This window comes from Thamnophis sirtalis, unplaced genomic scaffold (genome assembly GCF_051295495.1).
Source record: "Thamnophis sirtalis isolate CommonGarterSnake01/CBP01778 unplaced genomic scaffold, rThaSir2_p1.2 scaffold_14, whole genome shotgun sequence".
Classification (NCBI taxonomy): Eukaryota; Metazoa; Chordata; class Lepidosauria; order Squamata; family Natricidae; genus Thamnophis; species Thamnophis sirtalis.
In genome coordinates this window covers 16868858-16894182 of record NW_028261394.1, presented here as the reverse complement: position 1 = coordinate 16894182, position 25325 = coordinate 16868858, and the positions used below count along the sequence as shown (strand labels likewise).

The following is a 25325-nucleotide window of genomic DNA, read 5'->3' as shown; positions in this document are numbered from 1 at the left end:
AGGTCTTAACAGCTATGCGGAAGGTCTGGACGGTGGTGAGGGTACGAATCTCCACGGGGAGATCGTTCCAAAGGGTCGGAGCTACTACTGAAAAGGCTCTCCTCCGTGTGGTTGCCAGTCGGCACTGACTGGCAGATGGAACTCGGAGGAGGCCTAATCTATGTGATCTAATTGGTCGCAGGGAGGTAATTGGCAGGAGGCGGTCTCTCAAGTACGCAGATCCACTACCATGAAGGGCTTTATGAGTGACAAGTAGCACCTTGAAGCGCACCCGGAGATCAACAGGTAGCCAGCGCAGCTCGCGGAGGATAGGTGTTATGTGGGTGAACCGAGGTGCACCCACGAGCACTCGCGCGGCTGCGTTCTGGACTAGCTGAAGTCGCCGGATGCTCTTCAAGGGCAGCCCCATGTAGAGCACATTGCAATATTCCAGCCTAGAGGTCACAAGGGCCCGAGTGACTGTTGTGAGAGCCTCCCGGTTCAGGTAGGGTCGCAACTGGCGCACCAGGAGAACCTGGGCGAATGCCCCCCTGGTCACAGCCATCAGATGATGGTCGAAAGTCAGCTGTGGATCCAGGAGGACTCCCAAGTTGTGAACCCTCTCTGAGGGGTATAAAATTTGACCCCCCAGCCTGAGCGATGGAGCACTGATCGAATTATTGGGAGGAAAACACAACAGCCACTCGGTCTTCTCCGGGTTGAGTACAAGCTTGTTAGCCCTCATCCAGTCCATAACTATTCTATTCTATTCTATTCTATTCTATTCTATTCTAGTCTACTCTATTCTACTCTACTCTACTCTACTCTACTCTACTCTACTCTACTCTACTCCCTATCAAATAACATTTATGAATGAGGTGGGTGTTTACTTTGAGTACCTGTCTTGTGGTTATTGATATTTTCCATGAGATTCTTAAATTTTAATCCAATAGTTTTGCAAATAGGTCAGAGTGGGAAAACTCAAATTTGAATCTCATAAAACGTTTAGCAATACTATTTCCTACAGCAGCTATTGAAAGGTGTAGCTACTTTCTCTCCTGGAGTTCTCTGCTGTGCTCAATTTTTCAATGGGTTTTCTCCACAAAATACACAGTTGCTGCTCTGTTACTACTATTACTGCTGCTGCTGCTACTACTACTACTACTGCTACTACTACCACCATATTCTCATTTTCTTTAATGTTTTAGAATCTTCTCCCTTCCATCCACAAGAAATGTAAATTATTTCAACTTAACAGTCTTAAAAGTAGCCATAGGTAATAAATAAAAATTATGATGCTACTTAATGAATTTTTAATGTTTCTTTCATTTTAATTCAATCTCTTGATATCGCAACACTAGTGATGCAAAAGTAACAAAATTAGGGCACAGAAAGCTCAATGTAGTAACCCAAATGAGGTTTACTTGTTTCTATTTTTTAGATCAGAATGTTTTTATTTCACATTTTATCTTAAAGTCTACAGTGGAGATTGGCGAATGACAACTACTTTAACAGAATGACAGAGTCAGAAGGGACCTTGGAGGTCTTCTAGTTCAACCCCCTGGCACAGGAAGGAAACCCCATACTATTTCAAAGAAAGTCATTTCATTTTACGGAGATCTGCAAAGCAAAGCCGTTCATTTAGGGAGTGTGGTTTAATCAAATAATAAAATTCAGCCTCTTTCAATCTCAAAACAGTCGTGAGAATTTATCACTGCTTAATTGAATGTTCATCCTCGTGAGAATTTACCTTGCAAATTTTCAGGGTTTCATTTCTTGTGTTGCTTTGGTTATTCCACCACGTTCTCAGGCTGTTTGAAAAATATCCTCTCCATTTTTGGGGGAGTGGTGCTTTGAACTGATGTAATGATTGCAACTGACAAAGGCTGTTTCATCTATGGCCATCACTTTGAAGCGTCTTTGACTGATACACACCCATGACATCTAAAACGTGAGATATCTCTCAACCTTATGAAGTTTTGGACATTTAAAAATAAGTTAATTTGGGGTAATCCTTGGGTTAGGAGGGATGCTGCAGAGAATTTAGGAAGAACATATCCAGGGATGTTGTAAGCAACAATAATTATCTTGACTTTTAACATCTTGTGCAAAATGGGTGGGGCTTTGTTGGGTTATACCCATTTTTTTCTTTCACTTTGTTGATCCCCCACTCTAAACAAGTGGCACTGCTTTTAACCTATAACTGGTATAGAAATAGGACTTACAGAGTTTTGTAGTTTATTTTGCTTGATTGGAGGGGAATTTATCTTTCTTGTGAAGGAAGATACTATTTAATTGCCCATACATCTATTCTATTCTATATCTATATATAAAAAGACTGTATGTATGTATGTATGTATGTATGTATGTATGTATGTATGTATGTATGTATGCATGCATGCATGCATGCATGCATGCATGCATGTATGTATGTATGTATCAGGGGTGGGTTTCTCGCCCCGTTCCAACCGGTTCGGTTGGAACGAGGCTGACGGTGTCCTCGCGCACACACGCGGCGCGCGCATGCGTACTAGCGTCTGTGCGATGCTCCAGCTGCTCCTGGAGGATCGCGCAGGCGCTGTATGCGTCCTGCGCATGCGTGGAAGCGCAGAATTCGTCAAAACTGGTAAGGTGCGGGCGCGCGCGGGCGCAGGTGGGCCCTTCGCCGTTCCTGGAAGTTACTTACTTCCGGGTTCGGCGACCAACTGGTTTGCAGGGACCGCCGCGAACCGGTTGAAACCCACCCCTGGTATGTATGTATGTTGCAGCATAACTCTGGAGCGCCTCGAGCAATTTCAACCAAACTTGGTACACAGATGACTTACCCACTGGAAACAAATACTTCGGGGGGGGGAACACCCCCTTGCAGTATTTATTGTGTGTGTCCTCCAGAATAACTCTGGAAAGCCTGGCCCATTAAGGAGAATGAGTGTGGCGTCCTAGAGTGGCAATTGTTTGTGATGGCTTCCTCTGGAAAGCCAGCCGTGACGTTTGCCTCCAGTGGACCTATGGAGAAGCGCCTAATGGATTTGGGGCAAAGTGCCAGGATTGTAGACAGGGTGGGAAAGTAGAGCACATGGGAGGGGAAAGGGAGAGGGCAGGGATGATGGGCATGGGAGTAGGGGGAAGAAAGGTCCCTCTCAATTACTCCCTGTCAGACAACATTTTGATGTTTATAAATACCCTGGCAACACCAGGTTATTAGCTAGTATAACATACACTACATTGACAGTAACCCAGATGAGATACTAACTGATTGCTATCCAAAATATCTTCTCAATGTCTTTAAACAAGATGAAACAAACAAACTGTCAGCTTGCCCTCTGAGTTAGCTTCTCATCATCAAGATCTTTCTGTTTCCCATAAAGGTTTCCTTGACTGATGAATGACAAACAATATTTATTGGTCCCCCACAGGAGTTCTAGCTCTTCAATTTAAAATGGTCAACTGGGTCTCCTAATCCAATGCGCCAATGAGTAGTGTTTCACTTTCTGAGATATAGCAATAGCACTTAGACTTACATACGCTTCACAAGGCTTTACAACCCTCTCTAAGTGGATTACAGAGTCAGCCTCTTGTCTGCAACAATCTGGGTCCTCATTTTACCCACCTCGGAAGGATGGGAGGCTGAGTCAACCTTGAGCCTAGTGAGGTTAAGAATGGAGAAAGAAGGAGGTTGCAACAGCTGAGCTTCAGCCAAAGGGATGCTGATGGGAAACTCTTCTTCTGAAGCTGTGTGCCTGCCTATTGAAAGAGTAGGGAGAAGGATCAAGGCGCAGCCATGATGAGAATGGTGTGCCTCTCTTTCTAATCCATCAGTTGGTCATCCGCTAGAAAATGGCTAGGCAAATCAAATTGAAGGGGTTGAAAGCATCTTGAGATCTAGGAAGATGGCAGGTGTCAGATCTGGAGGCCATCTTTTACATTGGATCTTCAGGCCTGCCTCAATTTCTACTGTGGGAAAATGAGAGGAGGGAAATGAGAGACCGCCTGCTGCCAATTACCTCCCACAGACCCATTAGATCTCATAGGGTTGGCCTCCTCCGGGTGCCATCTACCAGCCAATGCCACCTGGCTATTACCCGGGGGAGGGCCTTCTCTGTGGCAGCTCCGGCCCTCTGGAATGAACTCCCCGCAGGGATTCGGACCCTCACCTCTCTCCAGGCCTTCCGAAAAGCCGTCAAAACCTGGCTTTGCCGGCAGGCCTAGGAGTGATGAGTTCCCTCCCCTCTCGACATGTATGGTTGTGTGACTGTTGTCTACTTTTAGTATTTGTATTTTGTCTTTTATGTTCCCCCTTTTTTTCCCCTTTGAATTGTTCACCGCCCTGAGTCCTCCCGGAGAAGGGCGGCATGCAAATAATAAAATACCAATACCAATTATATGGAGTATGGATGAGGTATAGTCAAAATAACATTCCTTTCTCAGAGAGTCAAGGACGTCTTGTCCTGCAACTGCAATGGTGTGACTGGGAGGCATCTCCAGTTTTGGGCAGTGCCTGATTGGACCCTGTGGGTGCTGGGCAGGGACCTGAACTTTCATTTGGGTGAAAGCTTGGAAGCTTTCAGATTCGGCTTTTCCCAGATGTGCCAATAGGACTTCTCTAATAAAATGGAACTTTGTGGCAAGTCAAGCCTCGGAGTCTTCTTTCGTTGGGGGTCTTTCTTGGAACCACAAGAGGAGGGTGGACATGGAAATGAAGCAGTGGGGTGGGATGCTTGAACTTTCTGATTTATGCTTTGCCCTTAAGGATGTAGGAGCCTTCCCAGATGAAGATATGTTGCCAATCCAAGCTCAGATTCACCCACTGGACCTTCTACAAGGACCCCCACCCCACCCCAGGTAGTGAATGAAGCCAGATGGCAATTGATGCAATGAAACACTGGGTTATTCCATACTCAGTCATCCTTCCAATTAAATTTCCCAACATGGCAACATGGAGGGCAGGCAGAGCCAAAGCTTAATGCAGCAAATGTAAGAAGTAAGAAGAACGAAAGCCAAAAAAAAAAAAAATAGTTGCAGCAATGTAGATGCCACAGATAGCATGCACATCAATTCATACTTACATAAATGTCTGCACCATAAAATCCATCCTGGTAAACAACACTGGAAAGATGTACACACAAAGAAAAAACATTCATATTAGTGCATTTCCACATGCAGATGCTACCAACCCCTGAAACTCTTGAGGTTAGTCATATGACAAGAACAACAACAGAACAGGAAAGAAAGAAGAAACAAACTGGAATGCAAACAAGGAATATACAAAGGTATAGATACATTATAGAATTCACATAAGGTGGGGGGCCCTTTCCATATCTCAAATGGGGTCTGAAAGTTCCTTGTTTTTTTATTTTTCTTTGGAAGAAAGTAAAGTGGTACCATTAACATCTGGTCACTACAAACTATACAGGTGTTTTGTGCTGTGAGTGCATCTTTCAATATACCAAGCTAGGATTTTCACTTCTGAGTTTCAGATATCCACACAGCATCTAAACCAGGAGCTGCATGTGGCTCTTTCAACCCTTTGCTGTGGCTCCCTGCTGCCGGTCGGCTCCACATTTGATAGGGCTTTTGGTTAGGACAGGTAGAGGGAAAAGGAAGCTGCGCTAGGAGGAGACTCTATGGTGGGGAAACCGGACTTCTGGTCAGCAAAGAAAAAAGGACGCCATGCTAGGTGTAGACTCTATGATGGGGAAACCGGACTTCCAATTGGCTCCAAAATTGAATGGGGTTAGGACTTTGTGGTTTTTTGAGTGTTTAAGGTTGCCAACCCCTGATCTAAATTAACTTGCCCAAACTTTACAGATCATTGCAGATGCAATTCCCCATTCTGCTTTGCCATTCTAGCACAACACCTGTTCCATCTCTAGGCAGAAGAGGCCCCTTCATACATGGCAACGAAGTTGAATTGCAAGGGGAAGCTAATGAGATCCATCCCTAAGGGGAGCAAAATGTTCTTCACTAGTCTAGAGGCCATCCATGATGTTATTACTTTTGTTGGAGACAAGATGACCAGTTGTGCATACAGGTAGTCCTTGACTTATGACCACAATTAAGCCCAACATTTCTGTTGCTAAGTGACAGTAGTTAAGTGAGTTTTACAACCATTTTACAACCTTACTTGATGCAATTGTTAAGTGAATCCCTGCAGTTATTAATTTATCAACAAAGTCATTACGTGAACTTTGCCTTTGTCAGAAGGTCGCAAAAGTGGATCACTTGACCCCAGAACATTGCCTAAATATGAATCAGCTGCCAAGCATTTGAAATTTGATTATGTGACTATGGGGATGCTGCAATTGTTGTGAAAAAAAACCAGTGTGAAAAATGCTCATGGGTTGCTTTTTACAGTGTTGTAACTTTGTGAGGTTACTAAATCCACTGTTGTAAGTCAAGAATTGTCTGTAGTCTGTTCCATACCATGATGATACCAGGTGGAGAGATAACCAGGGATGGGCTTCAAAAATTTGGGTTCTCTGCCCGGTTGCTGGGTGGGAATGGCCATGCTGGGCGTGGCCTAGTCGGCCTCCCGTACCATGGCATGGGGAGCGTTTTCACCCTCCCTGAGCTCTGGAGGCTTTCCTCAAGTTCTGGGAGGAGGAAAATGGCCGCACTGGGCTAAGGAGGCCCTCCGGAGGCTGGAAACAGGTTCATTTCTGGCCTGCTGAAACTTCTGGGAGGCCCGTATTTTGCCCTCCCCAAGCTCTGAAGGCTTTCCTCAAGCCTCCGGAAGGGCAAAAATGTCCTCCCCTAGGCTCCAGAGGCCCTCTGAAGGCCCTTTGAATCCAGAATTTCTGGAAGGCCTATTTTTCGGTCTCCCTGAGCCTCCATGCCTCCCCCTGTACTTACCTGGCATCCCAAACAGGCCACATGGAGACTCCTGGGAGGGACAGGATGGACAGGATGGGTGGGTGGGACCAGCCAGGGGTGGGATTTGCAGGTTCGCCAAACTGGGCAGATCTTTAGCTAGAGGATCACCCAAACCCCTGCGAACCCACAACAGCCCACCCCAGGTGATACCCTCCCCACTGCCATGGGCCTACCCAACTCTTGGCAACCCTTTTTATTTTGCACAAGGAAACATACTTTTACACATCTTTGTCAGTGTCACCTCAGATCATTATGCATTGTGGGGAAGATGGAAGGACCTAATTGAATATCTTCAGCTGGGAGAAGTCAGTTTTTCAACCTGTCTAGTATCTGTTTAAACCTGCATTCCAAGTTGTGTTCTAAGGCACACCAAATGTCTTTCATAACAGTAATTATTTGTCAAAAAGACGAGTCTCGATAAAGACAACTTTTCTGTAATTTTCTCCCAAAATATTCCCCTGAAATGCAGAGCTGCAAAGGTCCCTCGGTAGCAATACAGCAGTCGTTCTAATAATCTGCACCACCATTCATTCCAAATATTCGCACGTTAAGGGCTGCTTCAGATGAATCCTGGGGAATATGTAATTACATCACATGTTCTGAAAGCAATTAAACCTAAGTTTAATTCTCTCCTCAAGCCTCCGAATTGACAAATTTGTGCCAGTCATTCTCATTCATCCCAATTTACCTCACCAGGATGCTGTTGTGAGGAAAAACGGCAGTAGGGAGATTACGTGACTGAATACAGACCAGGACGTGGGACTGATGGAAAAAAAACAACCACTGAACGGCCATTATGAGGAGATTTCTAGAGAGGAGAACTTGGTCTTGAAGGAAAGCCTGAGAAAGAAACTCTAAATAAACAAGAAAATCAATCTCTAACTGATCCTGCCCTGGTTTTGTTGGGCGGAGGATGGGGGAGTGTAGAGAGAAGCTTTGATAGGCTTTGAAGATCTTATTTCACCCCACAATAGTACAGATCTTTTCTGGAATCCCTATTTTGCCTATTGCTTGGCCCTGTATACTTCAAAGAGTTGACGGCCATCTTGAAAAGATCTAATTTTGGCAGGGGAAAAAAAGAGATTTCACCAATGGGTGAAATGGGTAAAGGGTATTGATAGAAGAAAATATTTGTACCTCAGGGTTGAAATGAGGAGTCCCTGGTGCTCTCTGAGTTTGGATCAGAGTGGCTAAATGTTGGAAGTGTAAGCAAGCATCTGTGTAATGTTTCCTAATGATGCTTGATTCATAATAATGGCATGATGGTTCATACCATCATATGTGATGGACATGCCCAAAAGGAAGAAAATATTGGATGAAAATACATACATGGCTGGAAAAAAATGATAAAACAACATATAGATCTGAAACCCGAGATTTTTTGTTGGGCATCCTATCAGAAACATACAATAATCAGACCATATATTTGCTCCTGCATACTTTAACTGCAACTAGAATTGTATTTGCGCAACAATGATGATGAGATCCCATCTGAGGGGAATGTGATTAAGAAAATATTAGACTGCACAGAAATGGATAGATTAACACTTGCTATTAAGAATGAAGAATATTTTTTTTTTATATGGGATGTATTCTATCAATGGTTAGATAATAGAAGTTAGAAATGGGAGCAAATGGTAAAGAGGAGAGTTGTTAAAGAAGATGATGTTAAATGATAAATATTAAAATTATCCTATTATTATGTTATTATATTATTAATATGATGGCAAGGAATTACAATAATAAAGATGTATATGATTATTTAAGCATAATTGTACCCAGAATGCATACTGTTTGATGAAAATTGGATGTTATATAAATAAAACAAATAAAACATGGGGGGGAGGGAATGAAGGCAAATGTATGTGTCCCAAGATAGAGTTGCAGGATCCAATCTGAGTTGGTCACCAGGACCAGAGGTTCAGTCTTCTGAGCTTTTGGACTCATGGTGGAGAGCCACATTCTCTCTCACCATAATGTGTCTTTAGTGCAGGGTTTCTCAACTTTGGAAGCTTCAAGATGTATGGACTTTGAATAGCTGGCTAGGGAATTCTGGGAGTCAAAGTCCATGCATCTTAGAGTTACTAAGGTTGAGAAAACACTGCCCTAAAGTATGAATGACTAGTGGGTCATCCAGCCCACATTTGATAATCTTCAACAAAGCAGAATCACTACCCTCCTTGACTGATTGTTCCATTATCTCAAGCTCTTATTGTTGGGAAATTCCTTTAAATGCATGCATTCTTATTAATTCAATTTTGAGGACCATCCTAGCATCAAGAGATTCAAGATGGCCTTGAAGAGGTCCTCTGTTCTAGTATCTTGAATTTCATTTAACACATTGGGCCTTGGAGTAAATACAAAGGTTCCCCTTGCACATATGTGCTAGTCATTCCTGACTCTAGGGGGCAGTGCTCATCCCTGTTTCAAAGCCGAAGAGCCAGCACTGTCCAAAGACATCTCCATGGTCATGTGGCCAGCTTGACTAAATGCCAAAGGTGCATGAAATGCTGTTGTTACCTTCCCACCAAAGGTGGTTCCTATCATTCTACTTGCATTTTTACGTGCTTTCTAACTGCTAGGTTGGCAGAAGCTGGGACAAGTAATGGGAGTTCACTCTATTATGCAGCACTAGAGATTTGAACCTCTGAACGTTCTGATCGACAAGCTCAGCATCTTAGCCACTGAGCCACAGCATCCCCTCTGAAGTCAATATAGAAGTACTCTAAGAATATAAAACTTGTAGTTCTCAGCCCATTTACTTAGCCTACTTAATGGACAGCGCAGGATATTTTTTGAGGGATTCACATGAGAGAATAAGTCAGAAATCCATCTTAAGAATACTTACATTTTTTAAAACACAGACAGTTTTAGGAATTTGATTCTCTCTCGGAGAAAAATTGTTTTCCAAAACCTGTCTGTGTAGAAAAGTTGTATAGGACAATAAAGAAGTATTCTTTTTTTATTATTCAAAATTTGATGGAAAGAAAGCTGTCTATAAGTATCTGAACTACTAACAGCCAAAGAAAAGTAGATAAGGAATTCACAGTGGGCATGAAAGGACTTCAACCAATTTTGTTGTATGCATGATGTACAATGACAATGAGGGCTATACTACTTGAGGTTGATGGTGTGTTTGACCATCAGCCTTGGGCTCAGTCTTGTCATCTCTTACAGTGGCTTAGCAACTGTTCAAAGTTATGATAGATCTCCCCAGGTGTACTTATCACCTGGTTCTAAAATTCTGATGGTTGCCCACCCCACCATGGTCACATTGTTGGCATTTACTTCTGTTTTTCCACAAAAGTGTCCCACAGCAAACAACTTGGGAAGGTTGTTGAGAAGGTGGTGGCTCTCCAGCTTCAGCGTACCTTGGAGGAAGCTAACTATCTTGACCCCTTCCAGTCTGGCTTCAGACCCGGTTACAGCACAGAAACCGCTTTGGTCGCATTGACCGATGATCTCTGGAGAGCTAGAGATGGAGGCCATGCTTCCATCCTAGTTCTCCTGGACCTCTCAGCGGCTTTCGATACCATCGACCATGGTATCCTTCTGTGACGACTGCGGGAGATAGGGGTGGGCGGCACTATTTTGCAGTGGTTCTCCTCCTATCTCTCGGACAGGTCGCAGTCGGTGTTGGTGGGGGGGCAGAGATCGTCCCTGAGGCCCCTAACTTATGGGGTGCCGCAGGGGTCGGTCCTATCCCCCCTACTATTTAACATTTACATGAAACCGCTGGGCGAGATCATCCGAAGGCACGGGATAAAATACCACCAATATGCGGATGATACACAGTTGTATCTGTCCGCCCCGTGCCAACTCAATGAAGCGGTGGACGTGATGAACCGGGGTCTAGAAGCCGTAAAAGACTGGATGAGAGCAAACAAGCTGATACTCAACCCAGACAAGACCGAGTGGCTGTTGTGTTTCCCTCCCAAAAATTTGACCAACATACCATCACTCAGGCTGGGGGGACAAAACTTACACCCCTCAGAAAGGGCCCGCAACTTGGGAGTCCTCCTGGACCCACAGCTGACTTTTGACCACCATCTCTCAGCTGTGACCAGGGGGGCATTTGCCCAGGTTCGCCTGGTGCGCCAGTTGCGGCCCTACCTGAATCGGGAGGCCCTCACAACAGTCACTCAAGCCCTTGTGATCTCCAGGCTGGAATACTGTAATGTGCTCTACATGGGGCTGCCCTTGAAGAGCATCCGGAGACTTCAGCTAGTCCAGAATGCGGCCGCGCGAGTGATCGTGGGCGCACCACGGTTCGCCCACATAACACCGATCCTCCGTGAGCTGCACTGGCTACCTGTCGATCTCCGGGTGCACTTCAAGGTCCTACTCACCACCTATAAAGCGCTCCATGGTAGTGGATCTGGCTATTTGAGAGACCGCCTTCTGCCAATCACCTCCCTGCGTCCCATCAGATCGCATAGAGTTGGCCTCCTCCGTATTCCATCCGCCAGTCAGTGCCGACTGGCGACTACTCGGAGGAGAGCCTTCTCTGTTGCGGCTCCGACACTATGGAACAATCTCCCCGTGGAGATTCGTACCCTCACCACCGTCCAGGCCTTCCGCACAGCCCTCAAGAACTGGCTAGCCCGTCAGGCCTGGGGATAAGTTTACTTTTACCCCCCCCCCCTCCGAATGCTGAGTGAATGTTGAGTTTTACTGTTTAATTTACTTTTGTTCACACTTCTTTTGTATTGTCTTACACTCCCCTTCCTTTTTGATTGTAAGCCGCCCTGAGTCCCCTCAGGGAAAAGGGCGGCCTATAAATGTCCAATAAATACCAAATACCAAAAAAACTTGTTCACTAATTTTACAACTTAGCATTGGCTTTATGACTTAGGTGTTCGCTTAACAACTGTGTCTATAAAAGTCATAAAATCAGGTTGGTCATGTGGGTGATCTGCTTTATGATAGTCACGACTTACAATTGGGGGGGAAGCTCTATGATGGTCATAAGTCAAGGACCACCTGTAATCCTTGTAAATATAAGTAGGAAAAGTGTGGACGGCCATAACGAGGATAAAGTCAGAACAAAAAAACAGTTCGGCAGATTTCTGTCCATCATTTTCTCAGCTTAGCTTAACCATGATAAAATGGGACGGCAATAAAATAAGTATGTAGTCTCGCATTTACTTGACTTGTTCAGAAACAAGGATTTTTAAATTAACAAATACACTCAAGCTAAAATCCCAACTATCAATGAATAATGTAGAACTAGCTGATTGTCTGAGGCTACCTACCTACTGATATATTTTGGTGCACCATTTCAGACAGTGTGGAAAAAAAAACAATTTCAATTTTATATGGATTTTCCTAAGCTTTGAAATGGAGTCTCGTTTGTGTTTCATTGTTTCTTCTGTTAATTATGTCCTATCAAGCTGTTGAAAATAGATCTACACTCTTTTTATAATGCTGGGGTCCTTCCTTGCCCCTTAGATCACTTGACTAAGTCTGGGTGGAGAGCCTCAGAATCAAATCTACCTTTAGCAATAGAAAATCAGTGATTTGGCAGGGCATTTTATTTCAAATTCAAATTCAAGAGAAGGAAAGGGGAAGAGAGAGGACTGTGCCAATTGATCTGCTGCCCTGTTACTGCCATGGCTTCTGATACCCTTTGCAAATGAGCAAAATTAACTTCTTCTCAGGCCTGGATGCCATTCTTTTGCATTGGGCCTTCAAGCCTGCCACATTCAATGCTGTGGGGAAAATGGGAGGGGGGGTTATATGGAGTATGGGAGATATATAGTCAAAATAACATTCCTTTCTCAGAGAGTTAAGGACATCTTGCCCTGCACCTGGAGTGGCGTGACCGGGAGGCATCTCCAGTGTTGGATGGTGCCTGATTGGCCATGCGATAGACATGTGGGTGCTGGGCAGGGACTTGGATTTTCGCTTGGGTGGGGAAAAGCTGGAAGCTTTCAGATTCAGGTTTTCCCAGATGTGCCAATAGGACACCTCTAATAAAATGGAACTTTGAGGAACCTCAAGCCTCAGAGTCTTCTTTCATTGCGGGTGTTACTTGGAACCCTGACACTTCTCTACAGATTTATGCTTCTGTTTCAAGAAAGGCAGAGACCGTAATTCTCTATATTTTGCCCTGATCTACATGTTTTAAGAATGGATAGAAGACCAATAAAAGCCTGAGAGGAATCGGCTAAATTTTCTATGGTTACATTCATGAACTTCTAGAACGGGTCCTCTCTAATGATTTGTGTCCTAATGCAGGGGGTCTCTAAACTTGACAATTTTAAGACTTCTTGGACCTCAACCCCCAGAATTCCTCATGCAACATGGCTGGCTGAGGAATTTCTGGGAGTTGAAATCCACAAGTTTTAAAACTGCCAAATGTTGAGACCCCTACCCTATTGGGGTTGCCTTAATCTCCCAGTAGAGTGAACAAACATTTTATTGTATGGGAGAAATATATGTGTGCCATTTTAAGAGACAATAAGCACGAAATCTATTCATTCGCCAAATAATTTATCCCTTTGGTAGGGCAGTTCTCCACAAGCATTAAGCTTAAAGCACACACAAGCTTCCTATGTTGCCATCGTTTTGCTGTTAACTGTATCTGTTATGTATTGTATTTAGTTGTCCATTGAAGTTCTCAGCCTGGTCCTTTGTTGGAGTGGGAAAATACTCTCTCCTGATTGGTTGTGGGCTGATCAGCTTCCCTATAAAAGGAGATGTATTAGCCAAGGAGAAATCGTTGCCTCATGGGCAGATTTGAATAAAGAGCTGTTAGAAATAACTCTGGCCTTGCCTCCATTCTTCACCCACAACTTAGTAGTATCAATGCACTAAATCCAGGGATGGGTTTCAAAAATTTTTACTACCAGTTCTGTGGGCATGGCTTATTTTGTGGGCATGGCTTGGCAAATTTATGTTTCAGATTGGAGATGGGAAATAAAATATGTTGTAAAACTTGTTTTAAATAGGCCAAAGAAAGCAGCAACCTGAGCTATGCCGAGATGAACGCAGGAGAGCTGGAGGGTCCATTTTGTTTACTGATTGTGAGCTCCAGGTTGGGGGGGGGTAGCAGCCGAGCGAGCAAGCCAGAAATCTGCTGACCGCCAAGCACCCTGCTCATGAGTAAACTTGCTTATGAGTAAACTGCAGATTAGAGGCAGCCGGCAGATCCTGGCATACTTGCTTGGCTGCTCGCCCCCCCCCCCCAGCTCACAGGCAGGAAACGAAACTGCCGCCTCCTGCCTCTGTGCATCGAGGAGGCTCGATCCCACTTAGGAGGTGGTGGTTGGGAAGCCTTGAGGCTCCCTGAGCAGCCCATGCTGCTTACCTGTGTGTAGGCATTAGGAGGCAGTTGTGTGGATGCACAAGGCAAAGGCGAGGCAGGGTGAATGTCCGAGCATACCAGTTTGAGCCATCGCCACCCAGCCATCACTACTGGTTTGGTGACCCATGGCCAATTACTACTACTGGTTCTCCCAAACCGGTCCGAACTGGGAGCAACCCACCTCTGACTAAATCCTTCTGGGTTACAAGTCAAAATTTCACCCCCCCCACTTCAAAAAATAGATTTAAAATATGATTCCACCTCCTTGAGAACCAGATGTTTGCCATTGCCCTCCAACACAGCCCTGCTGCCATGCGTTCCTTCTCAAGGGGAATTTGCATAACAACATGGGACGCACAAAATGCTCGAAAGCCACCATCCATGACAGGGCAAATTACTATCATTTGTCAACCCCCCTGTGCAAGGTGATCCACTTCAGGCGACGGAGATTGACGGCACGCTGGGCGAAGCTGGTGTGGCGAGACAAAATGGTTGCGCCTGGCATTCATGAATGCTCGATTGCCTTATTATTATTATTATTTTGGCCTCCTCCCTGTGGGAAGTTAGAAGATGGAAACTGCGGAGCGACAGGCTGAAGAATCCCAGGGCTACAAGTGACTTACCCGCCATAAGCTGGAATCGGAGGCGGGGGTGCCGCAGCTCGAAATGTGTTGTAGACGGTGCGACCTCTGCCTCTAAGGTGGGCCCCTCGGTACGCGGCAGCTGCGGTTGCAGCTGGATACGGGAAACCCGGCACTAAGAAAAGACAAAAATGCAACAGGTGGTTGATACTTCTGTTTTCGAAAGGAGAAGATGCTGGATCATTCAACAGAATCAACACATTCACCCTTAGCCTGGGTGAACAGTCATAGGCCTTTCTCAATGAAGTCTGCTTTCTCAAATTTGCCGTATTCTCAAATTAACAGTGGAAGGCAAGAATAAGGTGTGGTATGTTGCATAGGGAAGAAAAGTCTTGGTTTCAAACCCAGTACAAACCCATTTCTGGGCTCTAAAAGGTTGAATCACAGCAACTGCTGCACATTCAACCTTTTAGATAGCTTTGGTCTGGATGACTGAGTCTTCATTGACATATCTCTGGCTTCTGATAGCAATAGCACTTAGACATATATCGCTTCATAGTGCTTTTACAGCCCTTTCTAAGTGGTTTAGCCTATCACCCCAAAGAAGAATTTTGTAAGGCAGTGTTTCTCCAACCTGGCAAGTTTAAGATGTGTGCACCTCAACTCCCAGAATTCCCCAGTCAATAGCAATCACAAAGCACTTAGACTTATATACTGCTTTGCAGTGCTTTACAGCCCTCTCTAAGTGGTTTATAGTGTCAGCATCTTCCCCCCAAAATCTGGGTCCTCATTTTACCCACCTTGGAAGGATGAAAGGCTGAATCAACCTTGATCTGGTGAGATTTGAACTGCCAAACTGCAGCAAGCAGTCAGCTGAAGTAGCCTGCAGTGCTGCACTCTAACCACTGTACCACTTCAGCACTTATCTATAGATCTTTGAGTCAGTTGCAGTTTGGTAGAAGGTGGACAGTTTTGGTTGGCCTGAATTGGGGATGAAACAAATTCCAGATGGGATGAATAGGACAAAGCTGGTGTATGCATTTCCACTCACTGGGACCAGTGTTTCCCAACCTTGTGGACTTTAAGATGCATGGACTTCAGTCGTTTTCTGGGTGCAAGGAAAAGGGGGGGGGGTGATTGTTTTTTTAATCACATTTTATTATATGGTGTATTTTTTAAAAGTTGTAAGCAGCTTGGAGTCATGTTAATGTGAGTTGGGTGGCTAAATATATTTAACAAACAAACAAATAAAGCCACTCATATAATTGAAGGCAACTCTTAGAAAATTGCCTTTTACATGAATGTCATTATAGTACATCAGAATCTATTAATATTAACTGTTAGTCTTTACATGTGGATTTCAGTGCTAGATTTATAGCTTTGTGCTAGTTTTCTAACTTCACCGTAGAATACAGGCTGAACTGTAAACGTTGGCCATGACATGAACATTTGACGTAGTTCTTTTGTTTGAAGGCTTCCTTTAGTTAAAGAGCGTTCTAGTTCATATTTGGTTCAAAGAGGCTGAGTAGAACAGGAGTCAGGTTTTCTACCCGGCTGGCTAATCTGGGACTAATTAAACAGGCACGCATGAACCTGGGAATGAGTGGCGTTCATGATACAAAAAGTGGACCCTGCATCTGCAGGAATATGCTATGAAGGAGGAGGAGAAGAAAAAAAAGAAAGGAGGAGGAGGAGGAGGGGGAGGAGGAGGAGGAGGAGAAGGAGAAGAAGGAGAAGAAGAGGAGGAAGAAGAAGAGAAGGAGAAAGATAAGGAGAAGAGGAGGAGGAGGAGGAGGAGGAGAAGGAGGAGAAGGAGAAGGAGAAGAAGGAAATGAAGGAGAAGGAGAAGAAACAACAACAACAACTGGGAACCTCTGATAAATTATTTATTACAGAAGAGTTCAGAAACCATTATGAAAGAAATCCAGAAACTGCTTGCATCAAATGCAATTCTGTTTGTAATAATCAATATTCATACTCTTTGCATCTTTTTCCCGCTTCTCATTTGACGTAAAAGGCTAAAAATTCTCTTTGGGCACCTGAGAGCCATTTCTCACCTTGAAAAGAAGTCTAGCAACCATTTCTAAAAACAATCAATAGGAGCAGGCCACCCACGTTCACCAGAGACAAACCTAACTTTTTTTTTTATTTCAAAGAAGCAGCTAGAAAAAGCACCAGAGAATCCTCTGCCTACAGATAGGCTTTTATTTTTTATTTTAAGATATAATTCTCTCTCCAGAACTCTTCTGTTGTTACCTTAACATTCTTGTTCATAAATCTTACTAATCAGAGTCTTGAAAGACTTCTTCCTAGGATGAAGTGCTTCTTCATCAGAAGAACGGTAGAACTGTAACAAAAATCTGACAGCCTAAGAGATATAATTTCTGTCTGTTCTTTGTTTTGGTGATGGACTGATCCAGCATCAGATTGTTAACTTTTCCTCATAAACATAACATCTCCTCCATCATAAACATGATAATGTGAAATCTTAACTTTCATAGGAAGGACATAGGTAAAGGTAAAGGTTCCCCTCGCACATACGTCCTACTCGTTCCCAACTCTAGGGGGTGGTGTTCATCTACATTTCAAAGCCGAAGAGCCAAAGCTGTCCGAAGAAGTCTCCGTGGTCATGTGGCCGGCATGACTAAATGCTGAAGGTGCATGGAACACTGTTACCTTCCCACCAAAGGTGGCCCCTATTTTTCTACTTGCCTTTTTTACAAGCTTCCGAACTGCTAGGTTGGCAGAAGCTGGGACAAGTAACGGGAGTTCACTCCGTTATGATGCGCTAGGGATTCGAACTGCTGAACTGCTGACCTTCTGATCGACAAGCTCAGCATTTTATCCACTGAGCCACCACATCCCCAGGAAGGACCTAAGACACTTTTAAATGGGATTCAGACAGGAGGCAGGCTAGGAACGTAGACCCTGATCTCTTTTCCCACAGCAGTGAATTGTAACATAATTCAGTTTAATTTTTTTTTCATATAGTCCTGTGAGTCCTGTGCCAATCTTGACCCTTCCTTCAAATGCTTGAAGTCACTTTTATTTGGAGCCAGAAAGTGATGAGGATGTGGACAGAGGTGAAAGGCGGAAATTCCAGTGCAGGCAATTCTTGACTTACAACCATTAGTTTAGGGTCTCCTGCTCAAGCAGGGGATTGGACTAGGTGACATCCGAGGTCCCTTCCACCTCTGTAATTCTATTCCCTTCTCTTGTCTTCAAGAAGAGATGGGAAGATCTGGAATGATAACAGGCTCTCCTGCTCAAGCAGGGGGTTGGACTAGATGGCCTCTGAGGTCCCTTCCACCTCTTGCTATTCTGTGAAAATAGAATCATAGGGCTGCAAGGAACCTTGGAGGCACTCTAGTCCAACCCTTTGCTCATGACAGGAGACCTTATATGATCCTGGTTGTCGGGTCTATTTTTGAAAATTGGATGGCAATTCCAGGAGGCAAGCTATTCCATTGATGAATTCTTCTCACTGTCAGGAAATTTCTCCTTACTTCTAGGTTGGATCTTTCTTTGATAAGCTCCCCCCTTATTTCTTGTCCTTCCCTCAGATGCTTTGGAGAATGAGTCAATCCCCTTTTCGCTGTTCCAGTCCTTCAAGTATTGGAAGATAGCTACCATGTCCAACCTATTCCTTCTTCAATAGGTACACATACCTAGCTCCAGAGGTGGTATTCAGCAGGTTCTGACCAGTTCTGGAGAACTGGTAGTGGAAATTTTGAGTAGTTTGGAGAACCGGTAAATACCACCTCTGACTGGCCCTGCCCCCATCTATTATCTGCCTCCCGAGTCCCAGCTGATCAGGAGGAAATGGGGATTTCACAGAATCCTTCCCCTGGAGTGGGGAGGGAATGGAAATTTTACAGTATTCTTCCCCTGCCATGCCCACCAAGCCATGCCCACCAAGCCATGCCCACAGAACTGGTAGTAAAAAGGTTTGGATCCCGCCACTGCCTAGCTCCCTCAACCATTCTTGATATCATTTACAGTGGTGAGAGTTGCTTAAAGTCAATCAATGTACAAATTAAATTTAAAAAATAAGATATGTTTATAAAACAAAATGCTTCAAAGGTAATGCAAATTAGTATCTGTTTTGTCCCCTGGACTTTTATGAATGACTTTTACCTATATGTCAAGGTGTAAAATTACCTCAGAGTCAACAAACATTTTGCCCGAATCAAAATGCTGTGATTAATTAAGTTGTACAAAGTTTCTTTTTAATTGATTAGATTAGCTATTTTTTCCCTGCAGAGCTGGAAGGGAAAGTGTGGCATAATTACAAGGTTCTGTCTAAAATTAAGGGTAAATACTGGGATTATGTTCAAGATGCAAGATGTTCTCTAAAGAAAGCTTACAAAGTTTAACAAGGTGTCTTGGAAAGCTTTTTCACTTCTGCAAGATTGATTTATAATCCAGTTAAAATTCATTTATCAAATGCTAGCCCTTGGAGTTAACTGTAGAGTAGCCAAATCCAAGCTAAAATGCGGTTTACTTGGTTGAAGAACCTAGTCACCATAATATGTAAGCCTTGCTTTAGTGTATTGTGTGGATCTGGTAAATTGTCACTTGTTCAACAAAGTTAGGTTAAGCTCATCATGGCTTAGCATAATGAATGCATTGAATCTATGTCTCTCACAGCTTAACTGAGCTTCAGAGAGATCAGTGAGAATTCATTTTTTAACTCCATCTCACACATATTGAAGCGGGTGTGCATATTTAAGTACTGAAGTACGATGACAGAGAAGACATGACATTTGTTTTTATAAGTGTGTGGGAATAAGTGAGTCACAGACTAAGCAACAAGCAAATATGTAATGACCATTCTGCCTAAATGAACAGATGATTGAGTTTAGAGTAAGGTGGCCAGACTTTATGACCTGTGGATTTCAACTCAGAAATGGCTCAGCAGTTGAAGTTGGCCCAACTTGAAGTCCATAAAGAGGCCACAGTTGCCCACCTGTTTCAGAGCCTACCTTTTAACCAACAAACACAATGACATTATCAAGATAAACCTGAATCAAAGTAAAGATAAAGTTAAAGGTTCCCATATATGTGCTAGTCGTTCCCAACTCTAGGGGGCAGTGCTCATCTCCATTTCAAAGCTGAAGAGCCAGCGCTGTACAAAGACGTCTCTGTGGTCATGTGGCCGGCATGACTCAACACCAAAGGTGCACGGTATGCTATTACCTTCCCACCAAAGGTGGTTCCTATTTTTCTACTGGCATTTTTTTACATCTCTGTTTCTAAGCCAAAGAGCCAGCGCTGTCCCAGGATCAACTCCATGCAGTCAGGACTGTCAATTTGATTCAGAAAATCAAGTACCTTTTATTTAATACTTTGATTCAAAATGTTGAACTAGGCTGAATTTCAATTTTTATGAAATGGTTCCAAATAAAAGGCAGCATTTTCCATGTGCAAATAGTGGATTGAATCTCGTAGATTGTGCGGTTGGAGTTGGGAAAGGATCAGACATTATAGAATACAGAATAACACTTGGAAGGGATATTCTAGTACAGTAATGGTGAACCTATGGCACGCGTGCCAGAGGTGGCATGCAGAGCTCTCTCTGTGGGCGTGCACACCATCGCCAGCTGCTCTTATGGTTTCTGGTGCACTGGCCTTCACAAGCGCCAGAGCACCTGAAAATGCCACACAAAACTCCCCAGAAAATGGCCAAAAAATGGCCAAAAACAGGCATGTGCACATCGGCCAGCTGGTCTTCGGGTTTCCGGTTCTCTGGCGCATGCGAAGATCAGCTGGCATGTGCAAATGTGCATGCTGGAAACCCAAAGACCAGCTGGCTGGCATGTCCACCAGCCAGCTGGTCTTTCGGTTTCCGGCACTCTAGTACACACATGCGCGCACACTCCAGTTTGAACAATTGGTGCCAAAAATGTTCGCCATCACTATTCTTGCCTAACTCCTTGCTCAAGCAAGAAACCCTTGTAACCCTATGGACAAAAAAGCTGTCCAGTCTCTTTTTGAAAGCCTTCAGTGATGGAGTACCCACAACTTCTGGAGGCAAGCTGTTCCACTGGTAAATTGTTCTCACTGTCAGGAAATTTCTCCTTGATTAGTTAATATCCATTATTTCTTGTCTTGCCCTCAGGTGCTTTGGAGAATAGTTTGATATTAAGTACATCACATGAACTACATTGACATTAGATAGATAGCAATAGCACTTAGACATATACCACTTCACAGTGCTTTACAGCTCTCTCTAAGAGATTTATAGAGTCAACAAATTGCCCCCAACAATCTGGGTCCTCATTTTACTAACTTCAGAAGGTTGGAAGGCTGAGTCAACTTTGAGCTGGTCAGGATTGAACCTCAGTCTGTGGGTAGAGTTAGCCTGTAATACTGCATTATAACCACTGCACCACCACAGCTCCTATAGCAATGGAAATAGACTTATATGCTGCTTTACAGTGCCTTACAGCCCTCTCTAAGCAGTTTACAGAGTCAGCCTTTTGCCCCCAACAATCTGGCTCCTCCTTTTACCCTCTTCAGAAGGATGGAAGGCTGAGTCAACCTTGAGCCTTGTGAGATTTGATGTGCCAAATTTCAGGCAGCCGGCAGGCAGCAGAATTAGCCTGCAGTACTACATTTTAACCACTGCGCCACCGTGGCTCAAGCAACTGGATGGAAGGGTGAACACACAGAGTATTTAAATATAAAATTTCCTGATATTCAGATTCTTCAAACCATATCCAGTTCAGCCAATAACACTTTCCAAAATAATTAAGGCCCATGTATTGAATGAATGGCTTTCTCTTAATAGTCCTTTCCTTATTTGTCGCACACGCAAAAACCTTAGCTAGAGGAGGGCAAGGGGAAATAATGGGGGGAATTTGTCCCGCAAAAACCAATTCAAAAGTTTGTATTTTATTCTTGGCATTTCAATTTTGTTGCTCATCTGGAAAATGAGTAATCTGAATTTAATCACTTAATGGGTGGCTGGAGGTTTGGACAGAGGGATGGAAAGGCAGAATACTGAACATGGAAGTGACCTTCTTGTTTTATCAGTAGACTTCTGTTCACAGAATAAAATCTGTGTTGGTTTAATTCTCTCTTTGGGATCCCCAAATACCATTGCCATGAGCACTCAATTATTTGGAGTGCATTTGCTATAGATAGAAGTTTGTGGTTATGGATGGAAGGATCAGGTTTCACAGGAAATTACATTTCTGTTCTTGAATGGTGCAAAGGGTCAGATACATTGCCTGAATTTAATTTTGGGCAGCATCTGGTCTCCATTTCTTTTTCTCCCCTAGAATAATGGGCCACAATTACCACAATCTTAACAAGCAAAGGAGAAGGGCCTTAATTTATTGCTCCCATAGTGATTTAATTAACTGAGATGACTGAAAATCTATGCCTGCAATCAATGATATTCTCTTTTTAACTAAATTGTGTTTGATTCCACTATCTTTGTACAGGACTGTGATGTTTTTTTCCCTTCAATCTCATATCTAAAAGCTTTCGAGAAAGAACCATTAAATTAAAGTACAATTTACCTCTGAGTAGGGTGATCCTATGAGTCTGTTCTTCCTATCGCTAACATTTTTATTTCTTATTTTATTTATTAGATCTGTGTGCCATTCATCTCATCTAGAAGTGACTCTGGACAGCTTTCAAACATGAACAGGCCTCTCTCTTTTAGTTACATCTTATAATTTGCATTTTTGAAGCAGTTCATTCTTATGATATTTATGTTTCCATATTGTTTTATTCTTTTCAACATCATAAAGAGTCACTGTGTGATGAGATAGACAGCAGATACATTTAATTTAATAAATAAAAAGAATAATATTGCTTAGGGTGACCAGACATCCCGCATTTGGCGGGACAGCCATGCCTTTTCATATTTTTTCCCACGTCCTGGGGCATTCTCAAAATATCCCGCTTTAATTTTGGCGCCTTCTCGCTCGCTCCCCCGCCCATCCGCTGCCGCTCGCATGGGTGGGGTACTGTGGCGAGTGAGCGAGCGGATGGGTGGGGAGCGAGTGAGCTGCTCATTCGTTCCCCCGCCCATCCGCTGCCACTCGCATGGGCTGGGTGTAGCGAGTGAGCGAGCAGATGGGCGGGGAGCGAGTGAGCCGCTCATTCGTTCCCCCGCCCATCCGCTGCCACTCGCATGGGCTGGGTGTAGTGAGTGAGCGGGCGGATGGGTGGCGGGGAGCGAGTGAGCTGCTCATTCGTTCCCCCACCCATCTGCTGCCGCTCGCATGGGTGGGCTGTAGTGCGTGAGCGGGCGGATGGGCGGGGGAGCGGCCCGCCTTTCCAGCCCCACTTCCACCCAGACAAGCCATGGGAAAGCCTCCACCTCTCCGAAAAGAGCCACCTGTGTGTGTGGCCCTCGGCGGGGTCTGGAAGCGGAGCCTTTCCCCAAGCATCCCTCACACACCTTGGGGGCCGGTGGGCGAGGCGAGCGCAGTGGCCGGAGACTCCCCCGTGGGACCACTGTTCCCAAGGCAAGAAAACACCGCGCAGCACTTTTTAACTCCCACGCAGCTGCAGTGATTTGTTGTGGTGAGCACGGGGTGACTGGACTGACGGTAAGCCCCCGCCACCACCGGACTAACTGCTGCTGCCTCCTCCTCCTCTAACAGCACCACCGGATTTGCTGCCCGGCGCTGTGGCTGAGGTGAAGCCGCCAAAGCTCCCGCTGTGCTTTTGAGGAGCCTTGAGGCCACGGGAGCCAGTAGGAAGGCGGCGGAGGGGCGGGAGCAAGAAAAAAGACCCGATGGCTCCTCAAAAGCACGGCGGCGGAGGAGGGGGCAAGGCAGGGGTAACGTGGTGCCCAGCTCAGGTGCTCCGAGCGGCGGGGGAGGAAGCACCGCTGCTGCCATGTGCGGGAGCTTTGGCGGCTTCACCTCAGCGCCAGGCGGCAAAAATTTTAATCAAGAACACCCCCCCCGCCCCACCCCGCCCCGCTCCGCCCGCCAATGGTGTCCCGCTTTACCAATTTTAAAATCTGGTCACTTTAATATTGCTGCCTCTTTTAAAAGGGCTGAATTAATGTATTAGTCTAAGTCCTGATTTTCTTAGCCATGATTTTTTAGCATCCTGGTTCAATGTGTAAACTATGGCAGTGTTTCATAGGGCATCCAAAATTAGGGCATTAGCAAATGCATTAATCTAAAACCAGCAACATAAATTAGGGCATCTTGTATCTTGTATTGCAGAATACCCTGGGCCATCAGATAAACCAATGATCTGCATTCACACAACATATTAACCTCCAATGTGCATCAAGATTCATACTAACCAGGTTAGCATTTGGAGGATGTGGCTAAAGCATGTTGCATGAACAAAGAAATGGCAATTTTTATAGGCAACTAGCCGATAACCCGGCGTTGCCTGGGTATTTATTTATAGGGGGGAAATGTCCGGACCAAACGGAATTTCTAATGTTGGATTTTCCCCCTTACCAGAGGGAGCCCCCTTGTGGAGTACTTTGAAGCCATTACGATGGCAACTCCACTGCGCTGCACAGTAGAAGCCATTTTACGGCAGTACAATAGAAGCCATTTTAAGGCACAACAGATTTTATCTTAACAGAACACCCCCCCCCAAGGGGTGTTAGGGGTGCCTTACCCCCCACAGTATTTGTTTAAATCATCTGTGTACCAAGTTTGGTTGAAATTGCTCAAGGAGTTCCAGAGTTATGCTGGAACACACACACACACACACACACACACACACACACACACACACACACACACACACACACTTTTCTATATATATATAGATTGTTCACATAGTTCTTCCAAGGCTGAAATTCTTTTAACTAGAGTTTCTGAAAATTTAACTTAGTGCCCTGTTAAGCTACAAATGTTCTATTCAATGCAAAGTTTTAAAGAGAACCACGGTGACAGAATGACAAAGAAAATTGAGTTTAGCCTTTAATCTATTATGATTTATACCATGTCTTCTGAGATGATTATACTATAATCAACCTTAAAATTAACTCCATCAATGCATCTGGGTGACAAAACACTGAATAGAGAAAGACAAGTTTTATAGACCAAAACCTGAAATCTGCATTTTGAGAATAGAGATATTTAGGCAGAGTTCAGATTGAAAAAAAGCCAACACAGTTCTAGGCTGCATCAACAGAGGAATAGAATCAAGATTACGTGAAGTGTTAATACCACTTTATTACCACCTTGGAATGCTACATCCAGTTTTGGTTATCATGATATAAAAAGATGATGAGACTCTGGAAAGTGCAGAGAAGAACAACAAAGATTATTAGGGGACTGGAGGCTAAAATATATAACAGATTAAACAGATTAACAGAGTTGGAAGGGTCCAACCCCTTGGTCCAACCCCTCAGTCAAGCAGGAGACCCTACACATTTCTGACAACCTTCTGAAGAAGGTTGTAGGAATTGGCTATGTCTAGTCTAATGAAGAGAAGGACTAGCAGTAACATGATAGCTGTCTTCCAATATTCGAGAGGCTGTCACAGAGAACAAGGGGGTCAACCTATTCTCCAAAGCATATGAAGGCAGGACAAGAAGTAAAGGATGGAAATTTATCAAAGAGTTCCAACTTAAAACTAAG

General features: G+C 44.2%; 1 protein-coding gene across 4 annotated transcripts in view; it reads right to left on the bottom strand.

Annotated features, from left to right (window-relative positions):
* RBFOX1 (RNA binding fox-1 homolog 1) overlaps positions 1-25325 on the bottom strand; it is a 722992-nt gene that overhangs the window by 89977 nt on the left and 607690 nt on the right. For all 4 annotated transcript variants that reach the window (XM_087729108.1, XM_087729106.1, XM_087729107.1 and 1 more), the window contains 2 exons: positions 14785-14917; positions 5046-5085 (listed from right to left, as the gene is read on the bottom strand). In XM_087729108.1, coding sequence (XP_087585234.1) covers positions 5046-5085; positions 14785-14917 — 173 coding nt within the window. The remainder of the gene's footprint in view (positions 1-5045; positions 5086-14784; positions 14918-25325) is intronic.